Raw genomic sequence first — 12,749 nt, 5'->3', positions numbered from 1 at the left:
TGTTTTTGTATGGTCATGTAAAGATCTTTTTTTTTTTTTAGTTAGCCATATATTTATATTGTATTTTCATATAATTAATCTCATGTTGTGACTATAAATTCTAAAAGTGCTATAACTAGATAATTAAGCCTGTTTAGTGTTATTAGCTCTAATATCTTCTCACACAAGTTAAAGCATTAAATACAAAGAAGAAAGGAAGAAAGATATTGATTTTGTGAGGTGCAGTAACTAAGAAGCTTTCCAGGTTTTGATGAATCCTGTTGATATCAGAAAACATAAGACTTCGGCCAATTGTGGGAGATAGAAGACTCAGTTGAAAATGAATGTTGGTAATACTGATGTTAGAAAATAAGAATAAAGAATGCACAACATTTCTTTCCTTATCTGTGGGTATTTCACAAGACAATTTGTATATTCGCATTCTAATCAGCATAAAAAAAAGACTTTGCTCTTTGGATCAAACCTAGTTAGACCTGAATATGTAGTTGGTCCTCTAATTAAGGATGGGGAAGAATGGGAGAAAGCACAAAATGGATTATAAATTAAACCTTATGGTCTCCTCAAGAAGAATCTTCTTACTGTAAAACCTTCAATCAAGAACACCAAGCCTCCTGGCTCTCCTTTTACTTTAAAAGGAAAAAAAAAAAGTTATATAAAACACTAGAGACTGAAATGACTTATATTTCCCTATCTTAACAAATACAGATATCATCCCAATTGTGTCTCTAAACTCTTAATGCTAGAATAATTTACTCAGAAGTCACCGTGGTCTATTCTTCTTCTTAGGGAATATTTACTTGTTATACCGGTAAGTCATGATTTTTGCAGATGTGTGTGGATTTTTGTTTACTTGAACATCTCCATAAAAGTTTCCTCAAAACTTTCTCTTTAAAATATCCTACCCTATATCAAATGTAAACCAGCCAATCTGATTTGTTATCATCCATTCTTCCTCCCTGCCCACTCTTGCTTTTCTCTGAGTTATAACTAAAATGATGCAGAATCTCAGAATATTTCTACTAATCATGATGTGGATGGAGAAATAGACCATGATCATCCTGCTGAGTCAGTACTTAGAATGCATTTGGAAACCAACTTGAAGGTTGATTAGTGTATTTGATTAGATTTCACATGACAATATAAACTATACTGCAAAGAAAATATAGTGAAAGAAAGTAATTTCATAGCGAAATGGGATAAAATGAAACTAAAGCTGTAGCAAGATTACAAAATAATTACATTTCAACATATCATCTATAATCACATTGGAGAAGCTAATATAACACGTTAACATTTATACATTAACTGATTTTGAATTTGTTGCAGGAAAACTGTTGTATGCCCCATCATCGATGTCATTAGTGATGATACCTTTGAATATATGGCTGGGTCAGATATGACTTATGGGGGTTTTAACTGGAAACTGAATTTCCGCTGGTATCCTGTTCCCCAGAGAGAAATGGATAGGAGAAAAGGAGACAGAACATTACCTGTCAGGTGTGTGCTCATATTTCTTAAAGGATTGTATTTGTATTCTATATACAAATTATTTTAAAGTAATCTTAATATACATTGTTACCATTTATGTGATCATATAAAAATCAATAGCAATGCTAAATCTAGTTTAATGTAAGCAAGGAACAGTATTGGCAGAAATGCCAAATGTTTTTTAAGTTTTATGTATTCATATTTTCAAAATATATTTATTATACATTTTCCAGTTGACAGAAATGTGGTAAACCTGGTGCTTCAAAGTAAACTTACATCCACCTAAAATTATATGCTCAATTATAGAAGTGTTGTCAAAATGAAATAATGAAAAACATTTGACAAATATTCTAAGCTTAAAACAACTAAAAGTTATTTCCCTTATAGGTATAATAGAATGATTCATTTAGAAATGTATAGCACATTATCAGTTATGAAGAATTTGCACTTTGTTCCAAATAACTTACAGTACATATCTTATTTGTAATATTTATTAGTCAAACTATGTTCCTACCCTGTACCCAGAAATAAATACCATGTACATCTTTAGTTGTCTAAATGAGCATCACCCATCTTGTTAACATAAAAGGGTCACCTGACTTTAACACTTTGTTGTGGACCTCCTAGCTTCAACAAAATTCATTTACTGAAAAAATACTTTGGCAAGTTTACACCAATTTTGCCCTTTAAAGATGAATTTGATAAGACATCAATTTGTTAGAATGGTGAATAAAAATCCCAACATTCTAAAACACTATGCACATATCCCATATTCTAAATAAAAGGTCAAGTAACCAGCTGTATGAATTAATTATTATCAAGTATGAAATTATATAATGGATTAATTATAACTAGACTGTAAAAACTGGCAAATCAAGAGATCATCTCTGTTTATTTGTTGTGGAAAAATTATTTAACATTATTTACCTCTTAAACAGATATGTCAAGTGGAAAATATAATACACATATCCTAACATATGTTTAAAGACACATAAATTATGTTCATTTAAAAGTATAATAATATAGTACTTAAAACTTACATAATCTTCTCATCAGGTAGATAATCAAGAGGAACCCAATATTGTTTGGATGAAATTACCAAGCTAATTCATAAAGGCAAAGATGTACACATAAAAATCAGATGTCATTACCCATCTTTGTTAACTAAAACAAAAGGTGAATCATCTTGCCTGCTACCTTTTAACCACAATTTATATGGCTTTACTGTAGTAACATTAAATTGGATAAAATCTCAGTATATTTTATTTCCCTTAGTAAATGCACATCATTTCATTTTTTTCTGAAATGCCGAAAGAGCTGGAGCAAGAGAAACTTCAATCTTTGCTGAAGTTTCTTGGATTTTATGGTGAAAGGTTAATTAATTCACCAGCTCTGTTGTAACAGCCTGCAGGTAATTTTCATCAGCATCGCTGTAATGTGAACTTTCTTTGTATGTGTAATCTATTACCTGAGATGTGATCATTTTTCTCACATTGGTACAAACAGATAAATCATTTGAGATGTTAAAGGCATTTTTTTTCCTACTTGATTAACAGAATTCTGAATAGCTGAAGTGATTAAAATGAGGGGGAAATTTTAGTTTTCTTAGTGAAATGCTTCATTTAAGATGTCACTGATGACAGAACTTTGCAGTTACTATAATTGGCTAGTCATCACTTAGAAAATCATGCTTCTGTGTCCATTCAGAACCAACCAGAACTTGTGACTTAAACTCAGTTCTACACTTAAAGTAAATCTTATAATGGTTATACTCACCCTTCTGTTGTCCACATCTGGGCACTGATATTTTCATTTTCATCATACATAGAATTTGTGAAGTCTGAAATTAGGAGCATGGAATAATATCATATGTAATTGTGGATATTTCCCTTTCTTTAATCAGTAAAGTTTCCTCAACATTTTAGTGAAATTATATGTGCAACCATACAGGAATAAAATTGTTAAAACAGAGGTTATAAGCCAAGAGTTTGTATAACAAATACGTTCTGTATATGTCATTTATTTCTCCTACATAGTGTTTTACATTTCAAAAATGACCAACACTAAAAAATTTACCAACACTTAAAAAATGACATGTTCTAAATAAACATTTGGATTACCAACTATTGAGAGGTCAACAGATCTTGCTACATTCTACTTGGCAGATTTTGCCCACCATTCTTACTTGACTCTATCAGAGGTAGTCTAGCAGAAATTGCCCATACAGAAGCAACATCATGCTTTAGGCCAGTCTCCACTTCTTAAAATTTTGTCCTTTACTCTGAGCCTGAGGGTCAGTGCCCTACGTTAGGATTCTTGCACTTAGAGATACTGGCAGAACCTGTGTCCCAAGCAAAGTTGGTAAAAATGTATTATTACAGTCAACCAACTTTATATGATTAGATTTGTCCAGGTCTAATATTTTAAATTTGTGAACCTTCTCTTAGAGACTACTACCTGGAAAACTGTTGAGTATTCAAACTAATCAAATACGTTATCCACTTATGAATATACATTTATGTTACCTAATGGAGTAGGCAACTGGTAACATTACCTTGTAATTCAGACACTCCTCCCAATTATTTAATTGATTTCAGGATATATCTTGCATTTTCTCTAACTTGTGTAAATTTGAGCTGGTTTGGTCTAGACTATTGAAATCTATTTATTCCATATGCAAGTATACATGCATAAATATTGCTGGGCAGTAAATTATATTCAGCACATGCAAAAAATGAATTAGGGTCATCTCTGCTCTAAAATTGCTCCCTGTCTGGCACTAGTCTTAGATAACCTGAATGAGGGAAAGAGGCCAGAAGAAGGGACCAAGTGTGATGCCCAGGAGTCAGCTATCTACCACGAGAGTGTATACTGCTGCTGAAGAGTGCGGTTCCAATCTTATTGATTGCATTAGTCTCTTAATTAGACCCTGTAAGTGACCCTCCATAAGTAGCTATAAAGATATTTGTTTCCACTTTAATTTCTCACTGGCTGAAATAGATTTATTAGAGAACTACAGGTTATTTTTCAAGCCTCTTTAGCTGCTTTACCTTTCCCATTATACGATATAGACTCTTTTACACATAGTCATTATTAACATTATTAATATGACTTCTGTTATTCCAAGATACCATGAGAAATATTTCCCTAATGTGATCCTTGCTATCCTTGTTTGCTTGTTTCAGTCCTTGCTATCATAATAAATGAAAGAGATATAATTACTTTTTATTCTTGATATATCTTAAAGATTTATATAACTTTAATTCACACTTGTCTGAATTGGTACATTTTTCGCTTATTTGGAATTAGGAATGTATGAAGACCAAACAAATAAAATGATTGATAATTAATCATTATGATATTATTTAAGGCAGTGATGTTATTTAAGGCTCCTCCAATTTGAGTATCGCCCAGTCTTTACAACTATAAAATAGGAAATTATTCTCCCTTCCCTGCTTAACTCTTGAAGCACTGTAAGATATTAAATGAGAAATGTATTTGTGAAGAGTTAAAATTTCCATTGATTTATGATAACATGTGAATCACAAAACAAATGTGGCATGTACCTAAAAGCATAAAGCAGGACACCAAAGAGCCATCTCTTTTGCTATTTTCTTTTCCTTCTACAGCATTCCTTTCCATCTCCACAATTTAAAGTTGATATGTCATCAGTATTTTGTGATGCAATAAAATTTTTTGACAAATATAAATTTTAATGGCTGCTAATGTCTCAATTTCTTACTTAGCACTTCCTCTAGTTTTTTTTTTCTAAATAGAATACCAATAATTGCCTGCACTATGTTTTTTCAAGTGATTTCTTCTTTATTCTTAATTTTTATAAATAATGTGGCCTATTTAGAATTAGGCAATCAAATAATATGAAATTTGTTTTTATATCCTGGATATATATTTTATTTTCCCTTACTGGCTCTCATTTATAATTCTCTAAAACATCTTATTTTGTAAAACCTTATACAAATTAAGACAGACCTTCTTATATTTAACAAAATTAATGATTGATTTTTCAATTTAAATTTTTCATTTTAAATTTAAATCCTGTCAGATTCTCTTCATTAACTTTTTCTCAGTCCCACTAACATATACTTTTAGATTAGAGGGAAAAAAAAGTATCAGCATGAAAGCCAGAAAGATACTTCTATAAAATAAGAGATATTAAAGCAGCCACATGAGGAAAGGTCAGTATTATGTGAAGAACAAAGAGTCTGAAACAAAGAATTGAACTTTGAGCTATTCAACTGTTCAACATTCTTGCTCAGTCTTGTTAAAATCAAATGTATGTTAGTTTTGAGAGAAGTAAAAAATTCAGATTTTAAATGAAATTTTTATATCAATTCTTTAGGGAAAATAGCACTTATAGATTTTATTAATTCCTAGTTATATAGGAGATAGTTTTAGCACTCTCCTTGCAGTTTGTGGAGCTGAGAAGACAAAAGGGGTAGCTCGAACAGTTTGCAGGGTGATAATTTAGTAACATATTTATATACTGAAAAATCTCATCACAATAACCAAAACACCTTAAAACAACTGGTTCCAGTTATCCACATTGTTTATGTAGCACCTTCTTATACATGAACTGAAAGTGAAGGAGCGTGTTACCATGTACACCAACTGCATGAGCACATCCTCATAGAAGCTGAGAGTTTTACCAGGTTATGGGGATTATAAAAAATAATTTAGTGAAAAGAAAAACAAAATGACTACTCCTTTATTGGTAATAATGTCCTTAAGCACAGGTTAAGATATTTGATTACTGTACTTGTTGGTAAATGGGTTCTTTGGCAGCAAAATATGTCATTTGACCATCCCTAGTGGAATTTTATGGTTTTCTTATACTTTAAAAATAGTGTTGAAATTGTGTGGGCTCCATGGACTCTGCAGGGTTTGAGTATGCTTCCTTGCTCGGAGGCTAAGGCAGCATTAACTCTTAAAGTAACAGTTTCTGCTGTATAGAAAGCTGCATCTTCATACCTAAATACATACTCAAATGATCACCATAGTGTATAGTATTTCACCAAACTGCTTATTTTTTCATCTGTGAAAATCTTTAATTGTATTCAGCATTTGATTACTAGTAACTCTAATAGAAAAAATATTTTTGCCTTTGCTTCTTTCTTCTGCTTTCTATATTATTAGTATAGTGGGCTGTATAAGGAAAGAAGGAGAAAGCTCTTAATATTTAATATTTTGGCTTCCAAAACCGCAAAATAACTAACCAAATGAATCCATTATAATTTTTGATTAAAAAAAAATAGCCAGGCCTTGTTCTAGCAGTTAAGATGTTGTTCAAGATATTTGTAGTGCCTAGGTTTGAGTCCTGGCTCCAACTCCAAATTCCAGGCCCCTGCCAATGCAGGACCTGGGAGACAGCAGGTCGTAGTTCAATTGGTTGGGTCGCTGTCTCCCTTTGGAGGATATGGATTAACTTACCAGATCCTAGCTCCTACCGCTGCCCTGCCCAGGTGTTATAGAATTTTGGAAAGTGAACCAGTGAAGGGGGAGGTCTGTTTCTGTCTGCCTTTGTCTTTTTTCTCTCCCTCACTCCCTTCCCTCTACTTCTCTCTCCCTCACTTCCTTCCCTCTACTTCTCTCTCCCTCTCTCCATTTCCCTCTCTGTATCCCACTCTCTCCTCTCTTTCCTTCTCCCTTCTCTCACTCTCTCCCCTTTTCCCTCTCTTTCCCACTCTCCCTCTCCCATTAAAATGAATAAATTTAAAAAATCTGAAGTATGTGAATATCTCAGCTATTTATGGACCACATCCATTATATTCTTGATAAATGAAGGCATTCTATTATAACATTACTAAATCACCAAAGGTATTCTATCAAGATTTTTGTTATTTACCATCTTCTGATGAAAACCTTCAGTATTTTTCCATGTTGAATTCTTACCTTTGGATTTTGTAAAATATTTAATAACTTAAATTTTAAAGTATTATAATTTTAAACCCTTGAGCCTCTATTAGATGGTAAGGTTTAAAAATCCGGAGATTAGTGAAGGCAGCTTTGATAATCAACAGTTTAGCAGATGTGAATAAAGAACATTTTGTATAGCAATTTCTGAAATAACATTGCAAGTAACTATGATCATTTGTATATATTATTTAGTCATTAGTTATTTACCTACTTATTAATGGTCTAATAATATTAAGCCAATTATTAAATATACTTACGAACGTGGGAAAATGTGCACAGAAATAACTATAATACTCAATACAATGTGACAAATACCTTCTGAAAGCCAGAGATAGAATGCTATACAAGATGGTAGAGTAGAAGAATATGTTCAGGTAGGATGGAGAGGGTTTGTGTGGGAGGAAGGCTGCATGGAATATATCATATTTTATTGCCCTACAATAACCAAGTTTAATCATGTGAGGAATTGAACATAAAAGGGTAATTAATGTTCTTGAGCCAATACAACAAGGTGCAAAAGTGCAAAATATTTGCCAGTAATAATTAAGTGCTTTAAATACAGGAGATTGGATAAAGGTGACGGCAGGGGCTCCTATGGTTTTTTCATTAAAGTGTCTGGAAGAAAATCTAAGACATTGAAAGAAAAGCCGAAGTGACAGGGTTTGAAAGTTATAATTTCTATATCATAAATACCGATCACACAGAGAGGATTTTATTTGAAGGAATTACCTGGTAGTGACTGATTAGAAAAGCACAAATAGTGGCTGGTGCTGTGGCATAGTGAGTAAAGCTGCCCATCCCATATGGGCACCAGTTTGAGTCCTGGCTGCCTAGGTTCAGATACAGCTCCCTGCTAATTTGCCTGGCAAAGCAGCGAAGGATGGCCCAATCCTTTGGACCCCTGAACCCTTATGGGAGACCAGACAAAGCTCTTGGCTTCTGGCTTCCATTTGGCACAGTCCTGGACCCTGGTTGTAGCCATTTGGGTAGTGAACCAGCACATGGAAGATTCCCCCCCCCCCCCTCTCTCTGCCTTTCCTTCTCTGTAGTTCTGACTTTCAAATAAAAATAAATAAATAAATAAATAAAATCACAACTAACGTGAAGGAGGGAATTGAGAAAACACAGATTAAGTGTCAGCCTCATAAAATGACAATTAAAGAGAAGTGATGAATGATCTATCACAGGTAAAGTACACAGAAAGAGAAAAGTGCCAAGAGGGACTCTTGGGAGGGCTCTATCTCAGATAACAGAAGATAATTCTGAGGGATATACATCCATAAAATAAAGCTTTAATTGTTATTGTACCTGTATGCTTAGTATGAAACTAAGATTTTATACAAGGTCTGACAGCAAGCAAGCAAAGGAAAGGGATGGATTACTAATAAGAATCATAAAATGAACTGTCAGGTTGGTAGAAGGAAACATCTATTGAACAATGTAATGGGGAGTAGAGGTGAGAACATTTCTATTGAGAAGACTGGTGAATTGTGTGAAATGCTTTCAGAGACGGAAGTTAGGGAAATGATATGGGAGGTCATAGTCAATGGGGACCTTTGAGAAATAGCTAATTATAGAGATTAAGAAATGGATCGCATTGCACTTAGAAGGTCAAAAGGAGTAGAGAGAGTCCAGAGAAACTATCATTTCAGTAAGGTTGCTAGTGAAGGAAATGAAAAATATATATCACCATTTGCATACATAGTAAGATGAAGTGAAGATACATTTTGCCTAAAGATGTAACTTAATTGAGCTGGTTTGTAAACTCAAACAGAAATCAAAGACATGAAACATGAATGTAATCTTCAGAGACAGGCATTAGGTCTAGTGGTTGAGATGCCTTTGTCCCACATTAAAGTACCTAAGTACTCTCTCCCCCTCCCCCTCCCCCTCTCCCTCTCTCCTTGGCTTCCAATTTGTTTCTCCTCCCTCTCCTCTTCTCCTGCCCCTGCTATTGCAAGTATCTGGGGAGCAAACTGGCAGATGGGAGCATACTGCCTCCCTCTCCCTCCTCCTACCTTCTTCCCCTCTCCCTCTGTAATTCTTTCTCCTCCTTTTCCCCTTCTTTTGTCCCTGGCTATTATAGGTATTTGTGAATGAACCAGCAGATGGGAATACACACACCCCCCCCCTCCATTCCCCTCTGCCTGTCAGTCTTTCTACTTCTTTCTTAAATGAATTTTAATTTTTTAAATAGTCAATTAGCAAGCAACTGAAAGTCTAGTCAGGACAGATGATGGCACGAGTGTGAATGCTAGCCCACAGTGAAAAGAAGGGAAATTTGCTTCCTGTGAGATAAGAGCAAGCAGGAGGCCATGAGCAACATCCGTGAACATACTGAGCTGGAGCTAGAAGAAGTTCCTCTTTCATGGTTGGGGGAAATCATATTTCATGAATTTCCTTAATCTCGAGGTCCTTAAGATGAGTCCAGAATTTCTGGGAAAGAGTCCCCTAAAAAGGAGAAAGGAGAAATAGATACAAAAGATTAACAGTTTTTGAACTAAGTACAGCATCAATAATGTGAAATTGTGGTATAAACATTTGGCTGCATCTTATTATTTTCCCAAAAAGGCTGTGCATCTTAGTAGTGGAAGTAGGTAGAGTGAAGGCTAAGTTTACAGAGGCATCATGATTTACAAAAAGAGAATCAGGTCAGACAAAATGAGGATAGCTTAGCAGTGGGGCAGAAGTTGTGCAGAGGAAGGGAGGAGAGAGAGAAGAAAAAAATTCTTAAGTGTGTTAAAAATGTGAGAACTTGGGTCTATTAGGCCACTAAGGATGTGCTAAAGATGAAAAATAACCTCCTGTAGAAATAAAAGGGTTAATGTATTAGAAATTATGTTCAGAGAAGTCCCTAGAGTCAAAATCAGATGAAAAGTCATTCCAAACTATTCTGAAACCTTAACTAAGTGAAGGATGCTCAAGGCTTTTGTTTGGATGATTAACATAACAAAAGCAGCAGTAACAACAAAAATAAATTTTGTAGCCTTATTTACTGTTTGCAATTTGTCAGGCACTATGCTAAGACCTGTAGTTCTATGAACTCAGTTCATTTTCACCTCCCTACTACATGATTGATGATGTTCACTGCCATCAGATTAACTATTTAACTCCATAAAATTGAATGAATCAGTGGGTTGAATTAACATTGTAAGAGCACAAACCTGAAAAGTAAATAACCTCATCTAATTCAACTCTAACCAAGGCTCTTCATTTTCTAGGTACTCTGAACATTTACCGTGCATACAGGCACATGTAAGTAGTTCCTTAGGGGTATCACAGAGCAGAGCAGAGTATGTTGCAAAACATTGTCCACAGTCTTAAATCTTAAAAAGCATAATCACTAGCTGGTGGGAGAGGACTACCATAGTAGAAACACAAAACACCTCTTTAGGAGCTTCTTTCTTGGGAAATAGAGAATTTTTTGAAGACATTATAATTTAATTTTTTAAAAATTTTTGTTGTTTTAGGAGTGTAAGTGAAAGTTACTTCAATCATTCCTATGGTTAAACATAATTTATTTTAACTAGTATATATTTCTCATTTGCTTATCTTAATAGGAATTAGGACCAACTGTAGGATGACGTTCAATACATGTATTTAAATTAAAATATGTTGGAACTGTATCAGTTAAGCAGATAAATGCATTGACACTCTGCACTGAGCATTAAAAATTCATCAATTAATCTTAAGCCATTGGTTGCATTATAATAGGGTAATTGCAGCAATTTTTGTTCCCAATTTTATTAAGTAGACTCTCTAGCACTAAAACACCTTCTATAGTTACTGCCATAGATTTCCAAACCCGCATCAGGTGAGGGTCATGGTTACTCCATAATTACCATCTGTTTAGCTTGGTTAGTGCTTCTCATTATAACTCAGAAGGTCAATGATACTGTTCATGATAGGAGCTCAGTACAAATAGAATTAATAAAACTGCTCTGAGACTAACAAAGCACTCCTGCTCTAACTGATGGACAGTTAATTACGTGAGCATAAAATAGTGAGAGCACTGGGAAAAATACAGAACTTTGCAATATGGTAGATGTCCAAGTATAATATTGGTGGTTTTTCAGTGGACTGTACTGTCTAATTAGAGGACATGAGGCTAACGTTTGGCAAAGGAGAGCACAATTTTGAGGAAAGCAAAAAAATTGGTTTTAAACAATCTCACAGACTACATGGATGAGCATTTCAAATCTAAGTGGATCCATGTTTCTCATCTTCAGGAATGCATTTGAATCTTCCAGAAACTGCAGAGTGCCAAAGTCTGGCCACACTCAAGCCAATTAAGTCTGAATCCATGGAGAATGGTATCCAAACATGAATATCTTTTATAAAGGTGCCTTATGTACTGCTAATGTGCTAGGAGAGCTGGAAACCAGTGTGTTACAACATTCGGAAACTGCCATTACCAGTATAGATCTATTCATGAACAACTAAAAGTTTATTTTTATCTGTGATTCACATTGTTCGCTTAGAAGGACTAAGCCACACATTAACCACTTTCCTCAGTTAATGAATTTAATCCTTTCAAAATGAATATTTGACATGTCTCTATAGAGAAACTGTGAATTTGAGAACCACTAGATGTTTATGCCTAGGAAAAAAAATAATTCATAGAAAATGTCTTACTAAACCTTTGATTATCCATAGCATTAGATGATTAGTGCTATCATTTTAATTAGATAGACAAGGTATACAATTAGATGAAAAGCTCTTGGTAACTTATCACATATTTATTTTCTGAAAATTGTATAGCATTTAATGCTTATATATTTTTAAAAAGGCTACTAAGCTTTGTATGGAGAAAACATATCCACAGGTTCCTAGAGTTCATATTACAATGATTAATAATTATGTGGGCAGAGATCACATTTGGTAGTTTTATGACTAAGTAATTTCTTTTAGAATAGTAGGAAGGGCAGTAATACATCTATACTTGCCTTTCCAAAGGGAAATGAAGTTCCAGGCTTAAGAGATAGTGTTTCATACATGATTTATTTGATCATTTATAAATAAAATATAGGAGTGAGTGTTTGGCGTAGCTTGGGACCCCGCATCTATCAGACTGCCTAGGTTTGAGTCCTGGCTCTGCTTCCATTTCTAACTTCCTACTAACGTGGACCTGGGAGGCAGCAGGTTTTGCTTAGGTGCCTGGGTCTCTGCTGCTCACAGAGGAGGCCAAGGTGGAGTTCCACATTCACAGCTTCAGCTTAACACAGCCCCAGATGTTGTAGGCATCTGAGGAATCAACCAGTGGATGGGAGATAGCTCTCTCTCCCTCTGTCCCTTCCACCCATCCCCCACTCCATCTCCCATGTGTG

General features: G+C 34.4%; 1 protein-coding gene across 8 annotated transcripts in view; it reads left to right on the top strand.

Annotated features, from left to right (window-relative positions):
• GALNT13 (polypeptide N-acetylgalactosaminyltransferase 13) overlaps positions 1–12,749 on the top strand; it is a 560,094-nt gene that overhangs the window by 369,659 nt on the left and 177,686 nt on the right. For all 8 annotated transcript variants that reach the window (XR_016231545.1, XM_008258589.5, XM_089329139.1 and 5 more), the window contains one exon: positions 1,327–1,497. Coding sequence is in view for 7 of the 8 variants with exons in the window: in XM_008258589.5 (XP_008256811.1) it covers positions 1,327–1,497 (171 nt within the window). In the remaining variant the exon portion in view is untranslated. The remainder of the gene's footprint in view (positions 1–1,326; positions 1,498–12,749) is intronic.

The sequence above is a fragment of the Oryctolagus cuniculus genome, chromosome 3, assembly GCF_051225735.1.
Source record: "Oryctolagus cuniculus isolate XC-2025 breed Fujian yellow rabbit chromosome 3, ASM5122573v1, whole genome shotgun sequence".
Lineage (NCBI taxonomy): Eukaryota > Metazoa > Chordata > Mammalia > Lagomorpha > Leporidae > Oryctolagus > Oryctolagus cuniculus.
Note: the sequence above shows the minus strand (reverse complement) of the source record. Positions and strands in the feature narration are given on the sequence as shown.